The 26,257-nt window shown below is 54.6% G+C and overlaps 8 protein-coding genes across 8 annotated transcripts; 5 read left to right on the top strand and 3 right to left on the bottom strand.

The window, feature by feature from the left end:
• Positions 1 to 460: 460 nt before the first annotated feature.
• On the top strand, positions 461 to 2,149 carry BZA05DRAFT_463368 (uncharacterized protein; the record flags this gene model as incomplete). Its single annotated transcript, XM_051487706.1, has 7 exons — positions 461 to 671; positions 744 to 843; positions 912 to 976; positions 1,032 to 1,299; positions 1,356 to 1,530; positions 1,581 to 1,866; positions 1,922 to 2,149. 7 exons carry the CDS (start codon positions 461 to 463, stop codon positions 2,137 to 2,139), a joined length of 1,323 nt encoding a protein of 440 aa, XP_051342435.1. The 3' UTR covers positions 2,140 to 2,149.
• Positions 2,150 to 5,496: 3,347 nt separating this feature from the next.
• On the top strand, positions 5,497 to 7,497 carry BZA05DRAFT_441984 (uncharacterized protein; the record flags this gene model as incomplete). Its single annotated transcript, XM_051486709.1, has 7 exons — positions 5,497 to 5,695; positions 5,765 to 5,864; positions 5,920 to 5,984; positions 6,037 to 6,295; positions 6,355 to 6,538; positions 6,592 to 6,952; positions 7,100 to 7,497. 7 exons carry the CDS (start codon positions 5,497 to 5,499, stop codon positions 7,495 to 7,497), a joined length of 1,566 nt encoding a protein of 521 aa, XP_051342434.1.
• Positions 7,498 to 8,919: 1,422 nt separating this feature from the next.
• BZA05DRAFT_428791 (tetracycline-efflux transporter-like protein) lies at positions 8,920 to 11,535 on the top strand (the record flags this gene model as incomplete). The annotated part of the gene is made up of 8 exons (XM_051486105.1): positions 8,920 to 9,452; positions 9,544 to 9,593; positions 9,715 to 9,856; positions 9,909 to 9,966; positions 10,025 to 10,392; positions 10,447 to 10,770; positions 10,835 to 11,310; positions 11,514 to 11,535. Exons 1-8 carry the CDS (start codon positions 9,285 to 9,287, stop codon positions 11,533 to 11,535), a joined length of 1,608 nt encoding a protein of 535 aa, XP_051342433.1. The 5' UTR covers positions 8,920 to 9,284.
• A 947-nt stretch (positions 11,536 to 12,482) lies between these two features.
• On the bottom strand, positions 12,483 to 13,584 carry BZA05DRAFT_471414 (uncharacterized protein; the record flags this gene model as incomplete). Its single annotated transcript, XM_051487957.1, has 1 exon — positions 12,483 to 13,584. The coding sequence occupies one exon, from the start codon at positions 13,582 to 13,584 to the stop codon at positions 12,490 to 12,492; it is 1,095 nt and encodes a 364-aa protein (XP_051342432.1). The 3' UTR covers positions 12,483 to 12,489.
• A 2,780-nt stretch (positions 13,585 to 16,364) lies between these two features.
• On the bottom strand, positions 16,365 to 19,241 carry BZA05DRAFT_388050 (uncharacterized protein). Its single transcript, XM_051482641.1, has one exon. The coding sequence runs from the start codon at positions 19,127 to 19,129 to the stop codon at positions 16,589 to 16,591; it is 2,541 nt and encodes an 846-aa protein (XP_051342431.1). The 5' UTR covers positions 19,130 to 19,241; the 3' UTR covers positions 16,365 to 16,588.
• A 109-nt stretch (positions 19,242 to 19,350) lies between these two features.
• BZA05DRAFT_348644 (carboxyl transferase) lies at positions 19,351 to 21,634 on the bottom strand. Its single transcript, XM_051481236.1, has 6 exons — positions 21,300 to 21,634; positions 21,079 to 21,243; positions 20,948 to 21,021; positions 20,784 to 20,894; positions 20,260 to 20,727; positions 19,351 to 20,209 (listed from the first exon to the last, which is right to left on the bottom strand). The coding sequence occupies exons 1-6, from the start codon at positions 21,578 to 21,580 to the stop codon at positions 19,632 to 19,634; spliced, it is 1,677 nt and encodes a 558-aa protein (XP_051342430.1). The 5' UTR covers positions 21,581 to 21,634; the 3' UTR covers positions 19,351 to 19,631.
• Positions 21,635 to 21,763: 129 nt separating this feature from the next.
• On the top strand, positions 21,764 to 23,432 carry BZA05DRAFT_388047 (acyl-CoA dehydrogenase/oxidase). The gene is made up of 5 exons (XM_051482640.1): positions 21,764 to 22,046; positions 22,099 to 22,520; positions 22,596 to 22,873; positions 22,932 to 23,247; positions 23,300 to 23,432. The coding sequence occupies exons 1-5, from the start codon at positions 21,854 to 21,856 to the stop codon at positions 23,375 to 23,377; spliced, it is 1,287 nt and encodes a 428-aa protein (XP_051342429.1). The 5' UTR covers positions 21,764 to 21,853; the 3' UTR covers positions 23,378 to 23,432.
• Positions 23,433 to 23,667: 235 nt separating this feature from the next.
• On the top strand, positions 23,668 to 26,146 carry BZA05DRAFT_388043 (3-methylcrotonyl-CoA carboxylase subunit alpha). The gene is made up of 5 exons (XM_051482639.1): positions 23,668 to 23,855; positions 23,909 to 24,107; positions 24,163 to 24,260; positions 24,312 to 25,914; positions 25,974 to 26,146. The coding sequence occupies exons 1-5, from the start codon at positions 23,677 to 23,679 to the stop codon at positions 26,040 to 26,042; spliced, it is 2,148 nt and encodes a 715-aa protein (XP_051342428.1). The 5' UTR covers positions 23,668 to 23,676; the 3' UTR covers positions 26,043 to 26,146.
• The last annotated feature ends 111 nt before the right edge of the window (positions 26,147 to 26,257 follow it).

Raw genomic sequence — 26,257 nt, 5'->3', positions numbered from 1 at the left:
AGTTACCTGTACTAATCAGCAGAAAATGACCTACCAGAGTAAACCCACAGGCTGGAGTAGGACTGACGGGCCGCGGAGATCTCCTCTCTTTCGGATATTCGTAGCCAGTGTCACCGTCACTGTTGCATTGTCCCCAAAGATCCAGCTCCGCCGAACTAGGCAGTCCACGCAGCGGGCCAGAGTCGGACGAACTTCTCGAGACAACAGCGCTGAGCCAACACTCAATGCGCTCTACCCACCATCACCATCGGTCCCACGCCCGTCATACACTGTACACGTCCTTTCCGATAACTACATCTACTTTATGGCTTCGTTCTCGTCCTTCTCCTTGACGGATATCTCCTTCCTGGCCCCGACTCCCCTCGGGCTGTTTTCCGCTTCTCAAATTCCCCCTCCATTGTCCCCATACGAGTGAACTACGTAGTCCCGCTCTCCAGCATCCATCTGCCCCAGCAGCATCATGTCCACCTCCGACCCCGCCTACCCCGAGCCCGGCAAGAACGACAAGAATGGCAAAAAGAAGAAAGACAAAGACAAGGCACCCAACCGTCTAGTGCTCTGCTTCGACGGGACGGGCAACAAGTTCTCCGGCACCAGTAGCGACACGAACATCGTGAAGCTGTACCAAATGTGTGATCGCACCGCAAAGGGGCAGTTTCATTATTACCAGCGTGCGCTTCTCCCCCTCCCCTCCCGCTCGCGGTTGATGTGGGAATGGTGAGGCTAACGTGGGATGCGTCCAGCGGGCATTGGGACCTACTCGGCTAGTGAGGGCTCGCTCAATCAGGGGTTTTTGGGAAGTATCATGAGATGGGTTAGCCAGGTGGTTGACCAGGGCGTTGGGTATGATACATACGTGCCATCGACTCCGTGAAGGGATGTTTTCGTGATTTCTGGCTAACGAATGATAGAACGACATTCGATCACCATGTCATTGCCGGCTACAAGTTCGTGATGCGATACTACAAGCCGGGAGGTTGTTCCCTCATGCACCACCATTGGTAGCTCCTCAGATCTAATCTCGCGTCCAGACAAGATCTACATCTTCGGCTTCTCCCGAGGCGCCTTTACCGCGCGCTTCCTGGCGCGGTTGATAACCGAGATCGGCCTGCTGAGCAAGGGTAACGAGGAGATGGTCCCGTTTGCGTACCGCACGTACCAGGACTACGAGACTGGCGGCGGAAACTTCAAGTCCCTGGACGACTGCAGGCGATTCATGAATAACTTCAAGGATACCTTCTGTCGGTTGAACGTGGAGATTCACTTCTTGGGGCTGTTTGACACGGTCAATTCTGTCGGGTGGGTTGCAATACTTTCGGGTGGCTTACGGTCGAACTGATGATGATGTTGCGTAGGTTTTTGGAACTGCCGTTCAGCCGGAAGACGTATCTTCCCGTCTATGCGCCGCCGGCTACACACATCCGCCACGCAGTCAGCATCGACGAACGACGTCTCAAGTTCCGGCCCGCTTTGTTCTGTCACGACGACGAACTGACTATCGCGGAGAGCACCAAGCCCCAAGACATCAAGGTCACCCACCCACCTCTCTTTTTTTGTGTACATATACTCACTCGTCGCAGGAAGTCTGGTTCTGTGGCAACCACGGCAACGTCGGCGGTGGTTGGGAGGCACAGCACGAGAAAGACGTGCAGCTGAGTGATATCGCACTAGAGTGGATGGTCCACGAGATCCAGAGCCTTCCGGATCCGCCAGAGGAAAAGATCATGTTCAACTCCCGCGTCGACGAGTTCCTGGAGAATGTCGAGGACAAAAGAGAGATTGCTATTAGAGAGAGTATGTGTCACGATGCGTTGTCGTTCAGGAAGGGGTGGAACTGGTTGCAGGTTGTTTTTTGGTGGATCTTTGGTATGTTTCCCTCGTATTCTCCTACCCTATAGTATCATAGGACTGATGGAGCTAGAAACACTCCCGGTCTTCAAGCGCCTCGAACTCGAGGGCGGAGAATGGGTGTCGAGGTACTGGCTTCCGAACCTTGGCTCGACGAGGGACCTCCCATCCACGGCGACGCTTCACCCCAGCGTCCTTCATCGCGTCAAAACCAATGCCACCTACAACCCGAAGAATCTGGGCTTCGCGGAGGCACTCAATCAGGCGTCGGTGGAGAATGGTGGCTCGTGAGGGAGAGGAGAAGGATTCAAGAGGAGATGGTCTGTCTGGGAGTTTGTCGGATGTGGTTGTTATTTATGCCTTCCATCTACCTAATTTTGCTTGTGTTTCTGCGATATCAATCCGTACTTTTACCCATGCTACTGTATGAGTCTGACCGCAACTTTTATTCCAATTCGATACTCTAATGTCTCTGGTTGGAGTCCCGCATTTCCCTTCGTTTTCCTTGACCGTGGGAGTAACCTTGGATTTCTGTGTACCCTTCTGCTCGCCCTTCTGCTCGCCCTTCCCGCGCCCTTCCCGCCCCCATCTCGGCACCCCTTTGTACTCTCACTGCCACCACCGATAACAGAATCGGATGGGGGTGGCTGACGTTATGGCTAACCGAGTGTGCAATGTGCATCAGGAGGTATGCAAGTAAGTATTACCTAACCACGTCCTCACTCAAATAGAAAGGACGTCGCGTACAAGAATGTGGCAGGTATGGAATGCCCAGGTGGAATGGCCAGGTGCTGGTAAAGTGGATGTTTTCTTTTCCGGTGAATTCCTTTTTCTTTTCCTTTCAGGGAGGACTTTAGAGTTTGGCCGAGGAGCGGCTTCGGGGTGCAGGGAAGAACCCGTCCTGGCGAGAGCTGTAGTTAGCCTTGGAAGTTGGTTCATAATACAGCACCGGCACCCTCACCAGCACAGCCAACGGTACATAGATTCACGACCGCTCGGCCGAGCGAGAAACGTCCACGTCCACGGCTGCATTCTCGACAGCAGAGCGAAACTGAGAAAGTTGTAACAATTCCTAGCAATCCCTATTCTAGAGTACCTTCTTGGTATCATACGCCACCGAAAATAAATCAGGCCGGGTTCTCCATGCCGCTCGTCGGGCTCGGCCGGCCTGCCCCGTCCCATCCATCTTGGTTGGCTCCTACATGCATATTCCTATTCACCTCCCGAGTCCTTATCCGTCTGGCCAGTGGCCGCGTGTCTCCCCGCGCACGGCCGCTCACTGAGTGCGTGCGTGCCATTAGCAGCTGAGATGGGGATGTGGGGGTTAGACGGGATGGGGATGAGCACTAGATGGCGAGAGATTGAGCTGTCACTACACCTGCATTTTACTACAGGTAGGAGATACATGATGCCCGTGACCGCGAGGAGCCGTGGATATATATCTCTTATGCAGAGTATAGAGTACTCTACCTACCTACTAGTAGGTACTCTAGTAGACAGGTGAGACCCCAAGAATCTGTGCCAGATCCAGATCCAGCAAGCTCCCAACCACTGTGTTAAAAGTCTTACGCCTTCAGCCTTCAGCTGCCAGCTCGCAGCTCGGATGGCAAAAGCCTCCGCTACTACTGGAGGCGCTTACGATAGGTAGGCAGAGGGCACGACAGTAATTCTGCTTGGTAACACGTGCAAATTAGGCACCTCCTCTACCCCAACCGAGTGACGGGCATGATCTGCAGGTTCGAGCCGTGTCCTCTACATAGAGTAAATATTATGCCAGGTGTCGAAGCCTAGAGGCCGACCGCAGAAGCTACATAGAACCCCCTTCACAAGCCCACGATTGGCAGTGTGCATCCAAGAATTCACAACCGACACGGCCCGGCCGGAAGCGAGACCTACATACCTCATTTGCAGCGACGGCAGCCTCAGGAAGAGCAGCGTGAGGTGACTACCTATTCCAGTCTCCACACGAATGCCTACATGGTGACACGGACTTGCCTACAAGCCCTTATCGATATCCATAATCCATTGGTGGGTTTTCGCGAGGAAAACTCAGCTGGAGGTTTTTTGGTCGCTCTCGGCACGGGGGCTGGCGCCGTGGCGGCGCCACATATCTTGACTTGACTCTTGCCCATGGCCGGGATGAAAGGCGGCCTGCCGGCCGGCTCGCTGGTAAAAAAAACCACTTTACCTACGTGCCACCGTCGGATGCCAGCTCCGGTGTGTTGCCACTCCAACACCGGCCTCTGCCGCCCGGGGACGTGGAGAGGAGCACAGGCTGGTTACCACCGTGCCTTCCGAAGCTCAAGGTCTTCAGCAGATGATATGTAAAATCATCAGAACTCAGCTGAAAGCTATCCCCGGCGATGAGTACCCTGCATAACTGTAGGGATTGTCGTTCTCCGCATGTGCCCTCGCTAAAGTTCCAGCTGAAGCAGGGTGGACTCTGCCGTACTAATCAACTAGCAGTTACTCTGCAGTAAGATCTAACCTCAATGGAACCGAGAAGCGAGTGTTGACTCTTGAACATCAATACCGTATCTACCGTGTGTAGATTGTAATTTGTATCTGCGGCTGAGTCCCGACGGCAGCGAAATCCTAGATATTTTCACTGCCACGTTCTGTCTTCTAGTCTTCTACATACATAGAGCCCAGAGTATGATACTCGTACATCATCGCTACTACAGTGTACAATACTAGTAAACCCATAAAGGAGTCGGCACACTGGAGACGGATTGACGGGCACTCGGATATGGCTGCTCGGTAGTAGGAAGAACCAGGGTGTACTGAGGCAGTGGGGCAAACCCTTTCTTGGGGATGCAGATGGAAACTGTGGAGATTAGAACCAGCACCCTCACGTGTTCGTTTCCAACTCGAATGGTAGGTAGTCTACATGATGGGTGTTTCCCCAAAGACAGAATCCCGGGCTGAGGATTCCCGGTTAGCATGGCCACTTCCGAGCACGAGGTCTTTCTGCTGATACATATGGCCATCCACACGTGTGTCCCTGGACATCTGCTATATCCATCCACACGTGTGTCCCTGGACATCTGCCATATCCATCCTTCCGTTTGGCAAGTATGTACGACGCAGGGGTCATCACTCACAGGGCTTGACAGGATCAACTCCTATCTCACCGCCTGGAGTCCGTCGCCCCTCAGGGCTGCAGATTTGACGGGAGATCGTCAGTCCAGTCGTACGAGCTAACCGCCTTCCTGGAGCAGCCCTGTGAGTGGATACTTTTGAGGGCAAGAGACCATGGAGGCGGAAGCCGTACCGAGACGACATTACTGAAGTCGGCGGTCTGCATACTTGGCCGATTGACCAATGCAGCGGGCCAGAATTGGACAGACTCAGGGAGACACCTGAGCTGAGCCATCTCTCAATTCCTCCTATCCACCATCACCACCACTGCCACACCGGTATCCACCGTATTGCATCGCATATACACGTTCCTTTTGCTCATTGACAGCTATATATAATCATGCCTTCGTCCTCAGTGCTCACCCTTCTGCCTGATCGATATCTCCATCCTGCCCTCCTCTCCTCAGGCTACCGCCATCCATTCCGAAAATTCTCTCCCGGTACATCATCTCCCGTTCGGTTGGACGATACCTTCTTTCTCCAGCATCGATCTACCCCCGAAGCGCCATGTCCCCCTCTACCCCCACGCCCTGCACGAACGGCACCGGGGCCGGAATGCTGAGGGAACCAAAGCCCCCCCGCCGCATTGTCCTCTGCTTCGACGGGACGGGCAACAAGTTCAGCGGTGACAGCAGCGACACCAACATCGTCGATCTGTACCAGATGTTTGACCGCTCCGAGAAGAGCCAGTATCACTACTACCAGCGTGCGTCTCTCTCCCTCTCTACCGGTCGGGATGGAAATGGGCCGGACTGATGTGTGTGTGTGATTCTAGCGGGCATCGGAACCTATTCCGCCGGCGAGGGCTCGCTCAACGTGAGGCTTTTCGGGAGCATCAAGAGATGGGTTAGCCAGAAGGTCGACCAGGGCGTTGGGTACGTACCATCGACACGATGGGTTTCCTATATTCTAGCTGACGAATGACTCTAGAACGACGTTCGATCACCACGTCATCGCCGGCTACAAGTTCGTGATGCAGTACTACAAGCCGGGAGGTTCGTTCCCTCCGTCCCCGGATGACATACGGAGAACTAATCTCGCATCCAGCCAAAATCTACATCTTCGGCTTCTCGCGGGGCGCTTTCACCGCACGCTTCCTGGCGCGGATGATCACCGCGATCGGCCTGCTGAGCAAGGGCAACCAGGAGATGGTCTCGTTTGCGTACCGCACGTACCAGGACTACGAGACCGGCAATAAGACCTCGCCCGAAAGCCTGGAATACATGAACAGTTTCAACAGAACCTTCTGTCAGCCACTGGTGGATGTTCACTTTTTGGGGCTGTTTGATACGGTCAATTCCGTCGGGTAGGTGCCAGAATGCGTGCTTTCTGGGTGGCTTGGATTTGGGAGCTGATTCCGAGTAGTGTTTTCCGAGGGAAGCAGTATCCTCCTGCGCTTACGCCAGCTATGGGTACTCCTGGCGAACCGGTGGTGGAGGATGACAAATTTGGGGCGGTAAGACATATTCGCCACGCAGTGAGCATCGACGAACGACGTATCAAGTTCCGGCCCGCCTTATTCAACCCCGACGATAGCAAAGATCTCAAGGTTCGTCATCCCCATCCCTCCTTCCTTCATCACTTCATACTCACTCGTCTTAGGAAGTCTGGTTCTCTGGCGGCCATGGCGATGTCGGCGGTGGCTGGCCGAACACGGCCGAAAGCATAGCGATGAACGACAAGAAAAAAGAAGCCCGCAGATCCTTTATTCCCTCGTTCGTTACGAATCTCGTGGCCAAGAAGTCCGAGTGTCCCGAAGCCGCAAATCTCCTGGCCAACAAATCTGTGTGCCCCGAAGACACGAAGGATCATGACGTGCAGCTGAGTGATCTCTCACTGGAATGGATGATCCACGAGCTCCAGAGCCTCCCGGACGCGGATAAGGAAAAACTCAAGTTCAATTCCCGCGTCGGCACGTTCCTCGAGAGGATCGAGAACAAAAGAGATACTGCTATCAAGGCAAGTATATGTCACGATGCGTTGACGTTTAACCAGGGATGGAACTGGATGGATGTTGTTTTGTGGAGGTGTTTCGGTACAGACCCCCCCCCCCCCCCTCCCCCCCCCCCCTCCTACCTCCCGCTTTGGCAAGACTAACAAAAACAAACAGAATTGCTATCAATCTTCAAGATATCCTTCTGGAAGAACCCGAGGTACGGTACTCCTCGGGTCCTCCCGGCCACGGCGGTGATCCACCACAGCGTGCATCGCCGCGTGATACACTACGAGGAGCAGGCGAAGGAAGCGGACCCGGCAGCGAACGGAAGAGGCTGGCTCTCGTACTTCCGCCTCAGGAGGAACCCCTCAATGCCTCCCCACCCCAGCGGCCTGGGCTGTGCGCACTACAAGCCCGATAACCGGAACTTTGCGTCGGCACATGAGCGCGAGCAGGCGCGCGCTGAGAGAGTCGTCCAGACTAGGAGCGAAAATTGGCAGTGTGAGCTGGCGCAGGGGTGCACGATGAAATTGCCGTGTAAGCTGCCGCAGGCGAAGGATGCTCGGCCTTGATTCAGGAAAGGGGAGGGGGAGGAGATCAAGGAGGGAGGGGATTCGGAGGTGATAATTGGTGTTTGGGTGTGGTTGTTGTAGCGTCTTTAATCTTGCTTGTGTTTTGATGATATAAATTTGTACTTGTACCCTAGGCGAAGAGTCCAGCTGTAGTTAGAGATAGTGGCTGAAAAGAAAACTGTCCGCTTGTGCTCCCTTGGCTGTCTGGAAGCGGCCGTGATACCAGTACCACTAACAAGTAACTCCAAGGCCGTTTACATAAATCGCCTCCAGATTCCGACATTGATTCATATGACTGTGTCGCTACTCTCAGTCCCGACAACCTTGAATCAACCATCACCTTTCTACCAGTACCCTCGCGCACCACAGCTTATCACTCGCTCCTCTCTCCCGCTCAGAGGTTCTTTGGAGAAATCTGAACCATTCCCGCGGCCACTGTCACTGCCGCTATTGGTCTCGTGGTCACGGGGCTCTGGGTATGGCATGGTATCCAGTTGCAGTCTTGCAGGCGGACTTCCTCCTCGTACCTATGGTATGTAGGTAGATATCTACGTAGCCCGGCAAAGGGAAGTTCGAACGGTGAATGGAAGGATGATGGAGAAGTTGAGGTTCTATTCAACTTCGGAGTGACATAGCCCGGGAAGGGAAACGGCGAAAATGAAGGATGATGGGGAAGTTGAGGTTTTATTCAACTTGGAAGAGCTTGGTGCCACCCGATCTGGCTAGTTTGGCTATCACCACCATTCGGGCTGCCGATCGGATTAGCCACTTCTCGTATCTTATCTGATCCCCTATCTATCCTACACATGTGACATCGCTCCCCTTGTGGTGGTGGCAGACGGGTTCCTTGACGGCTTCCCTGAACCTCCAGCTTACATAATCATTCAATGCGCTGGCAGGCTTTTGAAAATAGAGTTGCTGCATCAGGCACGCTATGGGATTCGAGGCGGACGCCGGAACTTACTTCCATGAGCCACAAACAGTCGAACCCAAACCCAAACCCCCTACGCCCCCATTGGACAGTGGCATTTACTATATGGACACTGGAACTCCGCTCTACCATATGACAGCGGCCCGGACAGATTCAATGCTCCGTTCCTGTTGCTGTGAACTCGACTCATTCCCGCATGTCTATCGCATTCAACAGTCAACAGTCAACAGTCCCAACCTGTTTCCTGCGCTGGTTCTCATCCACGTGACCCTTCATTGTCCAGTTTCCAATGTCCAGTGGTGTCCACCCCTTTCAACTTGAACGTTGTGGAGCCGATCGGCTGCACGGGGCATCCCATGTTCCATGTCTATCCCCGATCCACCAAGTTGTTCCAACCCAGCGACCAAAGCCTCGGCACAGGAACTCCGGTATCATATCGTTCTCTGCAGGCTGCTAGAGCATTGTTAAGGTAGCTTAAAAATCAAGGGCGTAATCGTGCCGCGATGAAAAATCAACGACGATAGGGCGCGCGCACGCGCGAAACTTGTTGTGTATTTATCTATCTAACTTGCAATTCGCTCGTACGCTCGCTCGCTCGGGGTTTGCGATCGGATTTACAATCAGTTGGTAAAAGAACTCCGTTGAAACCACACCCCGGACGACAGACGCGCCTTATTGTACCAATGCTCTAGGTAGGTAAGCTTCCTCTCTCCCCTCCACACTTCGGAGTCTCGGTCAGACACTACACACATACATACCGTACATACATACCGTACATTACATATCATATCCGCTTTCCCATCCCCCCCTCCCCCTACGCGCCGAGAAACCCGACGCTCCACTCTCCGCACGAAAGATGGAAACTGAAGCGAATGCTACCGATCGAGCGCGAGATGTGGTTGTCGACGAGACGGCGCCGCTGCTTGGTGTCGTCGAAGATGACAGTGGGGGCGCAAGTGGAAGTGGAAGTGGGAGTGATTATCTGAAGGACTGGGAGCACCATCCGTGGTACCGGACGCCATCCGTATGAAACAAACCTCCTCCTCCTGCTCCTCCTCCTCCTCCTCCTCTTCGTTTTTCCGAGCGGGATGTTGAGAAATTGCGTGCGCATCTAGATCTTCTGGCTCCTGCCGGTATTTAGTGTGTTCTCGATTGCGTTCGGCGGGTATGTACTGTGAACCCTCACCTCTCACACTCACAGCCATGAGTCATGACATCAGCGGCTTGTTAGAGCAACTATTGTATGTACCTAGACTGACTCGTGTGTGTGTGGCGCGTGCGAACAGTGTGGCGGTGCCCCGCCTCAACATCATCCTCGACTTGATATGTCGCCAGTACTTTTCCGAACAGAACTCGGCGCCCGGCGCGCCGCAGGCTGTGCTGCCAACTATCGGCGGGTTTGATAATGAGATGTGCCAGATTCCCGAGGTAAGCTACTTTCCGGGGGGACAAATGAGTGATGCTGATACGGAGGGAATAGGTCCATGCGAGAACATCAACTTTCATTCTGGTGTTGGGTTTGATTACGGGTCTGCTCGGTATATATCTCTTGCCTCTATGATGAGAAGAAGAAGGACTGATCGATGGTACTGCCAGGCGCCTTCACCTCTCCGCGGCTCGGCCAACTGTCTGACCGCTACGGTCGGTGCGGAGTGATGGCGCTCGCCTCACTCGGCCTTGTTGCCGGCGAGATAACCACGATCCTCGCCGTCAAGTACCCGCAGTACTTTGACGTCAACATCCTGCTCGTCGGCGCCGCGATCGATGGGCTGTGCGGCAGCTTCTTGCTGGTGCTGGCTCTGGCAAACACCTATGGCACCGATTGCACGACTCCGCGGCAACGCGCAATGGCGTTCGGTCTGTTCCAGGGATGTCTGTTCCTTGGTATTGCGGTCGGCCCGGCGCTGGGTGGTCTGTTGGTCGAGTGGACGGGGAATATTCTGAGTATCTTTTACGTTGCCGTGGTAAGCACCCCACCTCCGACTTATGACCCGATGGTTTATTAAAACAAAGAATAGGTAGCGCACACAGCGTCTATCCTGTTCACCCTATTCATCCTTCCGGAATCGCTCTCGCAGCGGCGCATCCTCGAAGCGCGAGCGAAGCACACCGCCACGTCCGCGGGCTCTGGCACGGGCATCGGCAAGCACTGGTTCAATCCTCGGCACCTCTTCGAGCCGCTGTCGATCCTGTTCCCCACTGCACCGGGGACCAGCACCCGCCTGCGCCTGAACATCCTCTTCCTCGCCGCAATCGAGTGCACCCTCTTCGGCGTCGGCATGGGCTCCATGACCGTCATCATCATGTACGCCGAGCGGCAGTTCGGCTGGCGCAACTTCGAGGTGTGTCCCGTCCCCCGCCCCCCCTCCATATCATCCGCAGCATCTAACCACTTAACCACCGCAGTCATCAATGTACCTCTCCATCGTCAACTCCGTGCGCGTAACGATGCTCGTCGTCGTCCTCCCGCTCCTAATAACCTGGTACCGGCGCTCGCGCAACACACAACACCACCGAGGCTCGGACTCCCTCGAAATCTTCCTGATCCGCTTCGCCATCCTCTTCGAAGCCGTAGGCTATTTCAGCTACGCAGTAGCTCCAACCGGCGCGCTGTTCACTCTAGCAGGCGTATCCGTCGCCCTCGGCGGCGTCGGCTCGCCGACTATACAGTCGTCGCTCACCAAACACGTGCCGGACGATAAGACCGGACAGCTGCTGGGCGCGCTGGCACTATTGCATTCGCTCGCGAGGGTGGTTACCCCAACCGTGTTTAACCTCGTCTATGCGAAAACGGTGGCTACCGTGCCGCAGACGGTGTTTATATGCCTTGGGGCGGCGTTTGCGGGCGCGGCGGTTTGTAGTCTGTTTGTGAGGACGGGGGTGTATTGGGAGGAGGTCGGGGAGGAGGAAGGGGAGGGGAGGGAGGGGGAGAGGGAAAGGGAGAGGCAGGGGGAGAGAGTGGGTGGGCCGGCGGCGGTGGTGGTGGGATGATGCGTGGGGTGATGCGTGATAGGGGTGATGGGTGGTGACTCGGTTGGTTGTCCGAGGTGAAACCGTGAGAGCGGGACTGTGGCACGATTGGTAGATTGGTAGATGAGAGAGAGTAGTGCAACGAATACTTGAGATAGATAATACATTTCATTCTAACTTTTCAATGACGGCCAGAGAGAAGAGGGACGGTGATGCGTGATGCGTGGTGATGCGTGGTGATGCGCAGTGATTCGGTTGTCCGAGGTGAAACAGTGAAATCGTAAATGCGGGAAAGCGGAACTGTGGCAAGATTGGTAGATTGGTAGATGAGAGGCGCAACGAATACAGGAAATAGATGACGGCTCAAGAGGAGAGGGTGATGGGTGACTTGGTTATCCGATGTGAACCGTGAATAGTAGATGAGAGAGGTGCAACGAATACTGGATATAGATAATACACTGTCATACTGTACTTTTTTCAACTTTCAATGATGGCCAAAGAGGAGAATGATGGGTGATGGCTGGTGATTCGGCCGTCCGAGGTGAAACCGTGAATAGTAGATGAGAGAGTTGCAACGAATACTGGAAATACACTTCATACTATACTTCTCAAAGACGGCCCAAGAGGAAAATACACATCCCTCCATTCCACAGCCATAGAATCCGTGTACTCATATACTCATACAACCAAGCACTTTTAGGTATCTACAGTCTACAGTCTAAGCGCGCCAGACAATGATCAAGGAAAGCATCCCAAGCACAGAAAGTCACCCACCCACAGGAAAAAAAACACAGAAAGTCACCCCATAGTTAGGAAACACAGAAAGTCATCCGCAGGAAAACACCAGACCCATCTACCTAGCCCATATCTCAACGCAAAAGAACGCAAAAAACGAGAAAAAACGAGAAAAAGAGAAGAAGTAGAAGAGGAAACAGTAGGTATTAGGTGTGGTACTCCCGACAGACATCAAGCATCAAGCATCAAGCCAGCAGTAACAACCATCCAAGAGAGTACGACGGTAGTTAAGGGAACGCCGCTTCAAAAAGATGCAAACCTCCCAAGTAGCCGCAAATCCTCCCTCGTTCCCCTTCCTAATACCACTCCTCCTCCTCACTCACATCTCCCGTAGCAGCCTCACAGCCATCGCCCTCACTCCAGTCGTCGTCAAAGTCCTCCCAGATGCTCGAGGCATTATCATTCTGATCGTCCTCGCGCTGATCCTCATAGTCCTCTCCGAGCCTGACACCTCCCTGTCCCTGACTCGAGTTCGAGTCCGAGTCATCGTCGAGATCGTCCCTGACCTCGCCGACGACCATTGCCTTCTTGCGACCAGGCGGAAACGGTCCAGCACCCCAGACGCTTCCGTCCCGCTCGCGGGCTGGCACAGAGTATCCCAGCTTCCAGCGGGCGACAACGCCAATAAGCCGGTGGATCGACCCGCCGAGCCGTCCGATAAGGTCTACGCACGTGCGGCACAGCACCAGCGGGCAGTTCGCGCAGCGGTAGTGCGCCGACAGCGCGTCGCAGGCGATGCATGCGGATGGCGGCGCGGGAACGTAGGTGAACGTGTAGTGCGGCAGCTTGTGCATGAATGCGCGATAGGCGTGGGTGAGCGGGGAGATGGAAGTGACCGAGTGGGAGAGGGATGGGGTGGACTCGCCGGAGGCGGAGGAGCGCGCGGAAGTGATCGACGGGGTCCCGTGGCGCGTGCGGAAGTGCCGGAGCGGGAGGACGTCGGGGGCCTGCGGATGGTGCGGGGTCGTGCTACGCGCGAGGGGTGCGCCGAATGAGGGGGCGAGTGGGCTGCCGAAACAGACGGCGAGCTCGGCATCCCATTCTTCGTCCGTCATGTCGGCGGGGGAAGGGCGCGGTGAGACCTGCTCTAATCCGGGGGGGTGTAGGAGAGTGGAGTGGAGACCGTTGGTGGGATGAAGCGGCGGCGAGGCGTGCAGAGGCCGGGGTCCGGTCGGATAGGGAGGGAGGTCGACGTCGTGGAAGTACGACATGTTGATTCTGTACTCGTCGTCGTCGCCTATCATCGTGGTGCCAGAGTCGTCGCCGTTGACCTCTCTCTCGGTCATCCTGACCATTCCCTTGCCGGTGAACTTGACAACGTTTCCTTCCTTGTTGATCCCCGAGCGGTAGATCGCAACAGGGATGGCCTTCTCTTCGTCGATGTTGCTCATGGTATCGTCTCGAGGGTTGTGTGAGGTAGTTGTGATAGTTGAGCGAATGCAGTAGAAAAGGATGTTGAAGAAGTGGTGGGCGCAAGGAAATGAGAGGAGCCCACAAAAGGAGCGTAGGATGTCAAGGAGGCTGTGGAGATATCGAAGGAAGGACGATAGAGACATGCGAAACTCCAATTGTTTACCCTACTCACAGGTGGGATTGTAGAGCTAGGGAGTCGCTGTCTTAGAAGATGAGGATGTGAGTGGGGAAAGGGTAGGTGGTGGGGAAAGGGTAAGTGGTGGGGAAGGGACGGTGGTGCGGGAGAACCGAGTGAGAGGTAGTGGATTGCTGAAAGCTGAGGGTAGAGTGCTAGTGTGAGATGATGCGTCTTCGTCTTCGGTTGTCGTCCGGTAGCGGCAGATGCAACAAGGAACGAGGGTGGAGGCAAACGCACTCAACCTCTAAATCACGCTTAGCCCCCGTGCCCACAGGTGTCCTCCCCAACATTCTAACATCTATTCCCATTGTATCTAAAGCACGACCATCCCCCTTCACTGAATCTCTACAACCATTGATAGACTGCCGTGTTCATTTCGAGAAACCCTTCACAATTGTGACGGACGATTTCACTGGCTGGGGACATGCAGTACATGCATATACACCGATTTCGCCACAGACACTTGTGTAAGTATCTCGCCGAAAGTCCGTGTTAAGCCGGAACCCAATGAGTTCGAGCATTGGCAATGAGTTCGCCGCTCCTCACTCCCGCCAGACACTCCCGCCAGTCACTCCCTCCCATCGACCACGAATTACCAAATTTCCCGCCCTTGAGCGAGCGCTGATCGATGCATGGACAATCACCCGGCGGAGCTAGCCGTCACGTGTAGCTTCTTTTGTTTTTGTTTGTCCGACCACTCACTGATTGCATGCGACCTAGGTAGCTGGATCATAGAATATACACAGCATCCACTTCTATGTTCTACGTCCACCGACATATGTCTCGCTCTTACCAAGTCGTTGATTCACTGTCTTCGTTGTGGTCTAAGCGGCCATCCAATTTCACGATTCACAAATCCTTTCAACAGGTAGGTACCCACCTAGATCTGCCAGCATTACTCGCGTGCCTTCGTCCAGACCTGGGGGGAATGCCGAGATATGATACGAGTACCGTAGCACGTCCTCCAGATGGCACCGGGTATTTCTGTCATCTCAGGTGGTCCTCCCCTGCGTAGAGTACCGACAGAGCGCGCGCGGACGGAGGGTAAGACTTCAACTACAAAAACAAACCCCCTGAAATCATTGGTTGTCACTCATCCACACCCTCACATCCCCTGGGCCGCTTGGTTTCATCGGTATTGCACCTGCTCTCGTCGCCTAGACCGTGCGAGCGGTGGTTGTAACAATTGTATCCGTTTATGAGGTAGTTCGGATGTTGCTCGACAGTATCTTGATGTGCTAGGTAGTAGGCAGGGCATGCAATAGCCCGAAAAGCCCATGGGCTGGGCTAGGGATGGTGGGCTGATCTGATATATCAGCCCGGGCGGGAGCCGTTGAGCTGGCAGCCCAGCCCGCCGTTGTTGGGCGGGCTGGATCCTAGAGTTTGGTAGAGTAAGATTATCACGGCGAGACGGAGGACGGAAGAAAGAGTAGAGAATGTAGATAGGAAACAGGCAGCGCTGTCAAGAAAGACAGAAGAGAAGAGAAGAAAACAGGTGGAAAAAAAACAGTACATAAAATGTAAAGCTACTAAGAAAACAAGTCCACAGTCACTAGTGGCGGAAGCACGCCAATGCCACAAACATTCACAGGCCTCAACGATCTCCGGCTTCAACCCATATCGGCGGTCAGTCACCATGCGTTTAGCGCTACTAAACACTCGTTCTATCATACCTCTGCCGACATAGCATCAATGCTTAGGATTTCTAATGCCATTACAGACAGAAATAGGAAGCGCAACCTGTTGTGTGGCAGTATATGTAGTAGATTTGAGAGTGCGACGATCATCGCGAGGAATTACACCATCCATGGCGATATAGTGGCCCGTGGGCCTTCAAAAGGTGTCTCGCAGAGTCGCAGCTATATCTGTTGATGACCCGATGGCTTTGTAGCGTTTCCGGAGTCCTTGTTTTGCACCTTTATTTAAGTCGGGAAATAATAGCGTTCGTTGGCGTAGATCACACTTACATGTAGTACATTCCCAGTGGTCACAGCTTCCATCCACTTCATTCAGGCCCTCGGCCCATGCTTGTAAATGAAAGAAGTTAACTTTCGCTTACTACCCGGGCTGCTACTTGGTGTACGATTGGCGCTCTCAGTTGCGTCGTCTGATATCGGATTGAGGGTGATTAGGAGGTGGTTTTGTTGCGGGAGATGATTTTGTTGTGGGAGGTGATTTGTTGCGGGGAGGTGATTTGTTGCGGGGAGGTGATTTTGTTGCGAGAGATGATTCTATTGCAGGAGGTGATTTTGTTGCGAGAGGTGATTTTGTTGCGGGAGATGATTCTGTCGCGGAAGGCGATTCTGTTGCGGTTGTTGCACCCTCAACGATACTAGCAGTGAAACGAATCATTGGAACTCACTCGCTAGGGCTCCTCAACGCTAGGCTGCCAAGATTAGGCCAGCCCGGGCTGGGCTACCCGCGCCGGGCTGCGGGCTGGCGTTGACTGGGCTGGACTATGTACCTATTACCTGCACTGCGGCTGGGAGTATGCTTTGAGGCTTGAGCGTCTGCTATGCTTCATTAATGTGCCTTCAACACCCCCCTCCTTCTGGAGTATCGTATCGTATGTATTATATAGCCAGTCCGTCTCTACACCCTCACCGCTCACCGCTCACACACCGAAAGGAAGAACAACATATGATACAACCAGTTCCAAAAAACAAGCATATATATACATATAACAAAATCAAAAACACTCCTAGCCGCCTGCAAAGAAGAAGAAAGATGATGTGGCACGAGGTAATAGCACCAGGAAACAAACAACGCCGTCCATGCCCACGCCCACCCACCCACCAAGTCTATCATTCCACCTTGTCCGTCGTCGTCGTCGTTGTCGTCGTCGTCTCCGGCGCCGCCGCGGGAGGAATATCCCCGCTTGCGCCATCATCCGCCCAATCGTCTAGGTCACCCCAATCGTAATCATCGATTTGTTGGGATGGGGAAGAGGATTGTTGCAGCAGCTGCTGATCGATCCGCTGCTGTAGATTTTGTGGCGGATGTCTGGGATCCATTACACCGACGATGGTCGAAGCCCGCCGCTTCAGTGTACCCCACAACTTGCTCCTATGCCTACGGCATATCATCAGCAGCTCGGCAGTACCCTCACGGAACTCGCGCGAATTCGAGTTTTTGGCCGCAGCGTTGAGGTAGATGTGGAAGCGTTCGTCGGATACTTCCCGGCCTTCGACTAGGCGGTTTACGACCCAGCGCATCCCGCGAAGATCGTACATGAGGCAGTATGCGTGGAGTAGGGCTGTCAGCCCGGCAAGGTCCCAGCCTGTACGTCGGCCCCATCGGGTTTTAGAGACTTCGTTCATGATATGGAGCGCGCCAACCATATCCTGGCGGCTGGTCAAGACTGCCGCCGCTTGATTCGCGATGTTGTGAGAAATCGAGAGATCGTTGCCTTCCATGAACTTGTATAGTCCGTAGATGAGCTGAAGGATGGAGCTGTACACCACTGGTGTTTTTTCCGCTTCGTCCTTAACGAGGAAGATTAATTGTCCGACGACACCCTCCTTGATCTGGGATGCGCGATCGCGGTCCCGGGGAAGCACCGATGGTAGATCGATCAAATCATCGGGGAGGAGCACATATGCGCGGGCGAGCAGCGTAATGACCTCCTTGGACAAAGCGACGTGAGCGGAAGCCTCTCGAAAGATATTGAGAGTCTCGCGGACGCGCCCGTACTGCAAAGCTGTGCGCATCTCCTTCATCACGTCGGCGCTTTGCATTGCTACTTCGGGAGCGATGACGCTTAGAGAAGGCGGTGGTTCTATCGTCTTTTCCACTGGATGTACGCTTCGGTGAAGGATATCACGTGATATCTCATCAACTCTGTTCCGGTCCATGTGAAATACTGTATGATAGACTCGGTACATCAGTTCGCGAGGCACGTTGGAGCATCGTAGATCGTGGAAAAAGGTGTTGAAAGTAGCTGCCGTGGGTTCCAACCCGGCTTCCCGCATCTTTTCAACCCAATACATCACTCCGTCCTCATTCACCGCCTGCAGATGGGCCCTGATCATGATGTTGAAGGATGCCGGTGATGGAAACCGAGACTCCTTGGAGAGCACATCGAAGAAATCCTCCAACCCATTAATCCCATCGATATCGACGTAAGTATCCAGTAACGAATTCAGCGTCCTTCGGGACAACTGCATCCCCTTCTTCGTCACCTCTGTCATCGCCTTGCGGACCCCCTCCCAATCCCCGCCACCCGCCTGCATCAGCAGGAATGTAGCGAACGTCCTGTCATCAGGCTTAACGCCGTCCTGAATCATCATATCGACGTACTGCCTCGCGAGCCGGGGCTTTCCATATGAGAGCGCCTCCTCGATCATGATGTTGTATAGCGCCGGTGCAGCGATCTTTTTCCGCGATCTGATCCACTCAAAGTCCTGCTCCAGTTCGGTAAACGAAGCGGTCTTGTCTCGGACACCCGCTAGGAATGCGGCAAAGGCACTCTCCGTCACTGGCTTCCGTTGGTCTTCCAGCACCTTCATGACGTCTCGTGCCTCCGAAATACCACCAACCTTGACCAGACACTTTATAAAAAGCTCGTAAGTCTTGTGGTCAGGCTTCACAACCTGCATCCGGGAGTAGTGCTTAAACGTAGTGATAAACTTAACGTAGTCCTTCCGAATCAAATACGACTCGAGACACAAGTTAAGGCTGCGGGCGCCGACGAACGGTGGGTATAATGACAAATGTTGAAATATTGCGGGTGCCTCGGCGTGCTTCAAAACTCGGTTGTAGGTGTCCATGAGGTATATGCCAGCCTTCTGCACAATAGACTCGTGAACTCCCTCGGCCCTGGCTTCGAAAAACAGCGCCTTCGCCTCCTCCAAGTTCCCAGCCTGTATGAGCAGGACATACTGCCGGAACCATTCCTGCCCCTCCTGTGTAGTCTGCCGGTCCAGGAAAGAGTCTTCCCATCGTGTCTGCCGAGGCCGCCCCGCATCTTCCGGATGTGACTTCTTCGCCTTTTTGTCTTTGGGAGTGCCGGTTGGCTTTGTAGTTCTGTCGGAATCGGTGGAGGTGGTGGCGGCGGCGGCAGGGGTGGTTCTCGGGGGTGTCGTTCTCGGGGGTGCCGGGGCTTTGCCGTGCCCGATGTTGTGACCGTAGCGTCCGCTCCCACGAATGCCCGTAACCGCTGCGGCGTGTAGGTTTCTCTGTCCGTGTTGGATTCCGTGCTGCCCTGCGGCTCGAAGGCAATGGTTCGAGATACCATTGTGGTGGTGGGATTGGTGGCGGTGGTCGTGGCGTGGGAACACAATTTGGCGCAGGTAACGAAGAGTGCTCTGCGATGGTGCAGCGAGCCCTGTACGAGGCCTTATCATAATAATCCGTTCTTCGGCCGAGGAGGCATAGGTGGGCAGACAATGGGGGTGTTGAGTTGGTGCGGACGGGGCTGCAAGAAGTTGTTGGTTGGATGGGGTAAGAAAACTTTTGGTGTGGCATCCGATCTGCAAACTTTCTGCCGAGATTTGAGCCGCATAAGAAGCTGCCCATGCACCGGAGCGACAAGAGAGGAACCGTTCGGTTGGGAGTCACGTGATTTTGCACAACTCCAGTTTCAATTTGCCATCCTCTATTTACAATCATCCGCCACAGCAAGAAATATTATTAGTCGACAGAGCCCGGTTGACGGTGAATGCCGCTTACTTCCAGTGCTGCACCTGGGCCATTGAGTGGCGGTCTTGCCCCGAAATGTTCAATTGGAAGAATAGACTCTGCACTGCCGTGAGACAGCCCCATTATTTACTGTTGTAAGGCACAGGGTTTGGACCACGAACCCATCTTAATTGACGGGGCACACTCAATTCTAGTCGACGGGTATCTTTACATCCTAAAAACGCCAAACTTCGTCTCCTTCGTCTCAACACTCCCACCCAACGCCGCCCTCAATCCGAGCCCTAAATAACTCCTCGTCTCCTCCGGTGGGATAACACCATCGTCCCAGATCCTCGCAGACGAGAAGACGGCCTCGCTCTCACTCTCGATGCGCCCTTGCAGTTGAGGATCCACATTCTTCCCCACTGTCTTCATGACCGAGCTGAGCTGCTCCGAGCCCATGACGGCAATCTTCGCATTCGGCCACATCCACAAGAACCGTGGAGAGAAGGCACGGCCACACATACCGTAGTTACCCGCACCATAGCTAGCGCCAATCACGACGGTGAACTTTGGCACATCGGCGCAGGAAACGGCGTTGACGAGCTTCGCGCCATTTTTAGCGATGCCGCCGGCTTCCGCGTCTTTGCCGACCATGAACCCGCTAATGTTTTGGAGGAAGACGAGGGGAATATTGCGTTGGGCGCAGAGCTGGATGAAGTGTGCGCCTTTGAGACTGGCTTCGCTGAAGAGGATGCCATTGTTGCCGATAATTCCGACACGGTAGCCGTGAATGCGGGCGAAGCCTGAGCTTGTTAGTCTTTTTTGCCCACATATAAAGTTATGGGAGCCGTACCAGTGACCAAAGTAGTCCCGTAGTTCTCTTTGAACTCGCTGAACTCGCTCCCATCCACAATCCTCGCAATGACCTCCTTGATCTCAATGGGCTTCCTCAGATTCGTGCCAACGATACCAACCAACTCCTTCGGATCATAAAGCGGCTCCTTAACCTCCACTTCCGGTACCGATGTCGTTGGCCAGTTCAAATTCGCAACACATCTCCTGGCCAATACCAGAGCATGTGCGTCATCAACTGCAAGATAATCCGTCACACCACTGACTTTCGAATGCAGAGCTCCACCTCCGAGCTCCTCCGCTGTCACCACTTCTCCCGTAGCCGCCTTCACGAGCGGTGGGCCAGCGAGGAAAATGGTGCCGGAGTTCTCGACGATGATGGACTCGTCCGACATGCTGGGGACGTAGGCTCCGCCGGCTGTACACGGTCCCATTACCACCGATAGCTGTGGAATTCCATCGGCCGACACTGCAACTAATTAGATCTCACTCTATGTGTCCGAGCCTCTGGAACTGAGTACTAACTTCTTGCTTGATTGAAGAATATCCTCCCGAAATTCTCGCGGTCAGGGAACACATCCGCCTGGTGCGGAAGATTCGCGCCACCGGAATCGACCAAGTAAATGCACGGCAGTCCTATCCTCATCATTAGCCCCACTCTCACAATCCCAAGAGAAAAATAAACCTACTATTCTCCTTCGCCACCTCCTGCGCCCGAAGATGTTTCTTCACCGTGATCGGATAATACGTTCCGCCCTTAACTCTATCCCGCGATCAGCCTACACCCTCGCAGCCCCATAGCAGAAGAAGACAGCCGTACGTGCTATCATTGGCAATAATCATACACTCCGTTCCCGACACCCTTCCAATTCCTGTTATGATCCCGCCGGCAGGGATATCGATATCGTCTCCGTAGAGCTTATGTCCCGCCAGGGATGAGAGCTCCAGGAATGCCGTTCCGAGGTCTAGGAGTGCCGTTATGCGACTATCCCCACTTGCTTAGCACACCTCCCCCACAACAATCCGGGGGTGTAGCATTACTCTCTCGGCAGCATCTTTTTCCTCTCAATATGTTTCACCCTCGCCTTCTCCGGGCCCCCCAAAGCAATCCGCTGATGCAAACTCCTCAGAGAGGCAGTGAGCTCCGATAATTGTGCAGCATTGTCTTTGAAGTCCGAGGACGACGTATCGACATTCGACTTGATCTGCGAAAAAGCTGTTTCTGCAGTGCGCGCTGTGTGTGTCGATATCGCTGCTGCGTGGGTGTAGGGTAGCCGAAGCTTTGGAATTGGACCTCGGAGGGCGCGGTGGAGGAGTGACATTGTGCCGTGGTGGTGATGGTGGTGGTGGGACTGAGATCTAGAGGGGGGTTGATGATATAGCTTGAGACTCGACGGGCAGCAGCCATAGTCATGCGTACGGCCAATGCCGCATGTAGCCGACACGGGGGACACAGCTCCACGCACACAGCTCCCCGGCCTAGCCTGCAAGCAGTAGATAGATAACCTGCGTAATCGCCTTTGTGATCGCAATTGACTACTACAGATACCTTCTCAGGAAATTACAGTCTTCCTTCTCCCATATCCCTATTCGCCATGAGTTGCTTATCCTCCCTCCGCCCGCACATCTTCCGCGCTGCGCGACAGCTACGACCACGAGCTCCCATATCCCACCCAAGCTACCTTCTAGCCGCCCACCGCCTCGCCTCCACTAAGCAAACCACGACATTCAAAGCTCCTACCAGCGAAGACCTTACCGAGCTTCGGGAGCGCGTACAAGAATTTACCCGTACGCCTCCGTATCCCCTCTCCTTCAGAGCCCAGTTAATCCCCGCCCACAGGCCGCGAGATCCCCGAAGAATTCGCCGCCCAGGTCGACAAGAGCAATGAATTCCCGTCCGAAATGTGGGAAAAGATGGGGTCCGCGGGCTTCCTGGGTATCACGGCCGAGGAAGACTATGGCGGTTTGGACATGGGGTACCAGGCGCACTGCGTGGTGATGGAGGAGCTCAGTCGTGCGAGTGCGAGCATTGGCCTGTCGTATGCTGCGCACTCGCAACTGTGTATCAACCAGCTCACGCTGCATGGAACGAAGGAGCAGAAGGAGCGGTGGCTGCCGGGACTAATCTCTGGGGAGCTGGTAGGAGCCCTGGCGATGAGTGAGCACTCCGCCGGCAGTGATGTGGTTAGTATGAGGAGTGGGCTCAAGAAAAGCGATGGGGGTGGGTGGGTGCTCAACGGGACTAAGATGTGGATCACCAATGTACGTTGATGTTTCCTAGCTTTTACCCTCGGTATAACCGTGTTTACAGGTGGCTAACTTTTCATTTCTCCACAGGGGCCGGATGCAGACGTTGTCGTGGTGTACGCCAAATCCGCACCGGACGCCGGCTCGAAGGGGATAACCGCAACAATAGTGGAGAAGGGCATGAAAGGCTTCAGCATCGCGCAGAAGCTAGACAAATTAGGAATGCGGGGCTCGAACACGGGAGAGTTAGTGTTCGAAGACGTGGAGATCCCCGCTGAAAACCAGCTGGGCGAAGAGAATAAGGGCGCTCGCGTCTTGATGTCCGGGCTTGATCTCGAGCGGCTGGTGCTGAGCGCTGGGCCTATTGGGTATATTCTCTTTCCCCACCATGATCGTTCACCGAGATGATGCTGAGACGAGTGACAGCATAATGCAGAAATGCCTCGACGTAACCCTCCCCTACGTCCATGCACGCAAGCAATTCGGCATCCCAATCGCACACAACCAATTGATCCAGGCGAAGCTAGCAGACATGCACGTGAAGCTTGCGGCCGCACGGGCATATACCTATGCGGCTGCGAGGTCCGTCGACGAGGGGACAATCGATACTCGCGATTGTGCCGGAGCTATCATGTTCGCCTCTGATAGAGCCGTCGAGTGTGCCCTCGACACCATCCAGTGTATGGGGGGGAATGGCTACATCAATGAGATCCCTGCCGGAAGACTGCTGAGAGACTCGAAGGTGAGATACCCTCACTTTGGACTCCTGCAATTCAAACTGATGATATCCATAGCTGTATACCATTGGCGCCGGCTCAACGGAGGTTCGCCAGATCGTCATTGGACGCTCGTTCAACAAAGAGTTTGCATAGGGCCCTTGTAGTCTAGCTCATAGTAGACAGGAATAGAAAGATACCTCGTCCCGACTCCCACGTGAATCCAGATTCCACTCGTCTCCCCAAATGGCTTGTGATCATGTCACGGAGCTCCCCACTAGACCGTCACTCCCAATCGCGGCGTCCCCCGCACTCAACGCCAATTAGCCTTCGTAGAGTGTCCCCTCTCGCCTACCATATCAGGAAGGTGTTACCCCAGATTCCAGCCCGTGATCATCTGCAACGCCGCGAATAGCCGTGCCCAGCTCGCAGGGAGCTCTCGAGTCTCGAGCCGTATGCTAGATATCATTCCCACCAGCAACGGACCACAACAAAGAAACCTTACAGAAAGCAAGCACACGATGTCTGCCAGACCCCTCTTCACCGCGCTCCGCCGGCGCCTCTACTCAACCAGCACCGAAGCCCCCCGGCCAATCCGAAACATCTTGATCGCCAACCGCGGCGAGATTGCACTGTCCGCCCACCAGCTCCTCCCTCCTCCTCCTCGTTAAAGCTAACATCTCCCAGCCGGGTCTCCCGCACGGCCGCACTCCACGGAATCCGCACGACAACCGTGTACACCGCCCCCGATGCCGCCTCGGAGCACGCACATGCTTCGCCGTACTCCGTGAACCTCGGCGAGGCGAGTGCATACCTCGATGCGGAGAAGATCCTGCGTGTAGCAAAGGGTTGGGGCTGTGATGCGGTGCATCCGGGGTATGGATTTGTGAGTACTCCTAGGAAAACCGGGGAGGAGAGGGCTGATTGTGGACGATGGGTAGTTGAGTGAGAACTCCGCGTTCGCGAAGAGGTGTGCTGAGGAGGGGATTGTGTTCATTGGCCCGCCGCCGAATGCAATCGAGAGTATGGGGAATAAGAGGTTTGTTCATCTACAGCTTGGAAAGGGGAATGGCTGATTGACAGGCGACAGTGCATCAAAGGATATTATGTTATCCGCGGGAGTTCCCTGCGTTCCCGGCTACCACGGTTCCAACCAGGACCCAGCTTTCTTAGCGCAGCAGGCGGAGGAGATGGGGTATCCGGTGTTGATTAAGGCAGTGAAAGGTGGTGGTGGCAAGGGAATGAGGATTGCTACCTCTGCTGCCGAGTTCCATGCCATGCTGGATTCGGCAAAGTCGGAGAGCAAGTCGTCGTTTGGTGATGACACGGTGCTTGTTGAGCGGTATATTACCACCCCGAGGCATATAGAGGTCCAGGTTTTCGCAGATAACTTCGGGAACTGCGTTGCCCTGGGAGAGAGAGATTGCTCGGTGCAGAGGCGGCATCAGAAGATCATCGAAGAGTCCCCCGCACCGCTACTGGATCCGGAGATCAGAAAGGATATCTGGAAAAAGGCACGGGATGCGGCGCTGGCGGTGGGGTATCAAGGAGCAGGCACAGTGGAGTTCATCTTCGACAACGACACGGGGGAGTTCTTCTTCATGGAGATGAACACGCGATTGCAAGTCGAGCATCCGGTGACGGAGATGGTGACGGGCGTGGATCTAGTGTATTGGCAGGTCCTTGTGGCGTCGGGACAGCCACTGCCGATGACGCAAGAGCAGGTCGAGGCAGGGTTGAATGGACATGCGTTTGAGGCGAGGATTTACGCGGAGAACCCAGAGAAGGGTTTTATTCCCGACTCCGGGATGCTACTGCATCTGCAGACCCCCAAGGTGACGGAGAGTGTGCGCATCGATAGTGGTTTTCGGCAGGGGGATGAGATCACGACTTTCTACGATCCCATGATTGCAAAACTCATCGTTAAAGGAGACACCCGTGAAGCGGCACTGGCGAAACTACGCGTTGCTCTCGAGGACTATCAAGTCGCCGGTCCATCGACGAATATCGAGTTCCTCAAGACGCTCGCAGCACATCCCGACTTCATCGCCGGCAATGTCGAGACAGGGTTCATCCCGAAGCATCACGATGAGCTCTTCGCTGCTTCGCAAACCCCACCGGAAGTCTTCTCGCAAGCTGCCCTCTCCATCATCCTCTCGGAGAGCCAACCCCTGCTCCCGGCCGACCCCTTCACCACCCTCGGCGGCGGCATTGGCTACTCGGGTGGCTTCCAAACTCGCGTCCTTCACTTCTCCGACGGCCACAGCGAGACTCCCATTGCCGTAGAAGTATCCCAAGCCACAGCCGACAGCTACAATATCACCATCGGCACCACTTTGCTCCCCGCCGTCATGATCCGCCAGGACAGCTCTACCCTCTACGGCTACTACCCCCACACCAGAATCGAATCCACCATCGTCCGCGACGACGACAAGCTCTTCGTCTTCCAGCACGGCAAACAACACCAACTGACTCTATCAACGCCAGCATGGCTTGAGAAGCTCCGCGGCCCGAAGGAGGCGTCGAACAGTGTGGTGGCACCAATGCCGTGCAAAGTTCTCCGCGTCGATGTAAAAGAGGGCCAGGAGGTGAAGAAGGACCAGCCGCTCGTCGTCATCGAGAGTATGAAGATGGAGACGGTCATCAGGAGTCCGGTAGATGGAGTGGTCCGGAAGATTGTCCATCCGGAGGGGGTATGTTTATGTTTCACCCTCCCCGCTTGTCCGTGGAGAAATGCTAACGATGAGGATAGGATGTCGTCAAGGCGGGTGTTACGCTTGTGCTATTTGAGGAAGAGGCGGGAGAGGGGGGTGGCGCGTAGTGGGGTGTGTAGAGTATTGTGTGGCGCCGGAAATATATAGATGCAATATGATACCACGAGGTGATGAAATTTGAATTGAATTGAATTGAGGTTTATTTATGGAAGCCGTTTTGTTTCGCCTTTTTTCATTTCTGCAGGACATGTGAAACACCAATGGCGTACCGCTCGACCTGGCGAGTGATGTGTCGTGAGGATAATCCCTGGCGTACGTCATT

The sequence above is a fragment of the Tricharina praecox genome (assembly GCF_024521635.1).
Source record: "Tricharina praecox strain CBS 144465 chromosome Unknown BZA05scaffold_4, whole genome shotgun sequence".
Taxonomy (NCBI): Eukaryota; Fungi; Ascomycota; class Pezizomycetes; order Pezizales; family Pyronemataceae; genus Tricharina; species Tricharina praecox.
This window is presented reverse-complemented; position numbering and strand designations above follow the sequence as displayed.

Excerpts from the sequence above, each read along its gene's own strand:
- BZA05DRAFT_388050 (XM_051482641.1), bottom strand. The coding sequence starts at position 19,129 with ATGATAAGGCCTCGTACAGGGCTCGCTGCACCATCGCAGAGCACTCTT.
- BZA05DRAFT_348644 (XM_051481236.1), bottom strand. The coding sequence starts at position 21,580 with ATGTCACTCCTCCACCGCGCCCTCCGAGGTCCAATTCCAAAGCTTCGG. Across the intron at positions 21,244-21,299 it reads AAAAAGATGCTGCCGAGAGA|TCGCATAACGGCACTCCTAG; the intron begins GTAATGCTACAC and ends AAGTGGGGATAG. Across the intron at positions 21,022-21,078 it reads ATTATTGCCAATGATAGCAC|AGTTAAGGGCGGAACGTATT; the intron begins GTACGGCTGTCT and ends ATCGCGGGATAG.
- BZA05DRAFT_388047 (XM_051482640.1), top strand. The coding sequence starts at position 21,854 with ATGAGTTGCTTATCCTCCCTCCGCCCGCACATCTTCCGCGCTGCGCGA. Across the intron at positions 22,047-22,098 it reads GCGCGTACAAGAATTTACCC|GCCGCGAGATCCCCGAAGAA; the intron begins GTACGCCTCCGT and ends CCCCGCCCACAG. Across the intron at positions 22,521-22,595 it reads CTAAGATGTGGATCACCAAT|GGGCCGGATGCAGACGTTGT; the intron begins GTACGTTGATGT and ends ATTTCTCCACAG.
- BZA05DRAFT_388043 (XM_051482639.1), top strand. The coding sequence starts at position 23,677 with ATGCTAGATATCATTCCCACCAGCAACGGACCACAACAAAGAAACCTT. Across the intron at positions 24,261-24,311 it reads GAGAGTATGGGGAATAAGAG|TGCATCAAAGGATATTATGT; the intron begins GTTTGTTCATCT and ends GACAGGCGACAG. Across the intron at positions 25,915-25,973 it reads AGATTGTCCATCCGGAGGGG|GATGTCGTCAAGGCGGGTGT; the intron begins GTATGTTTATGT and ends CGATGAGGATAG.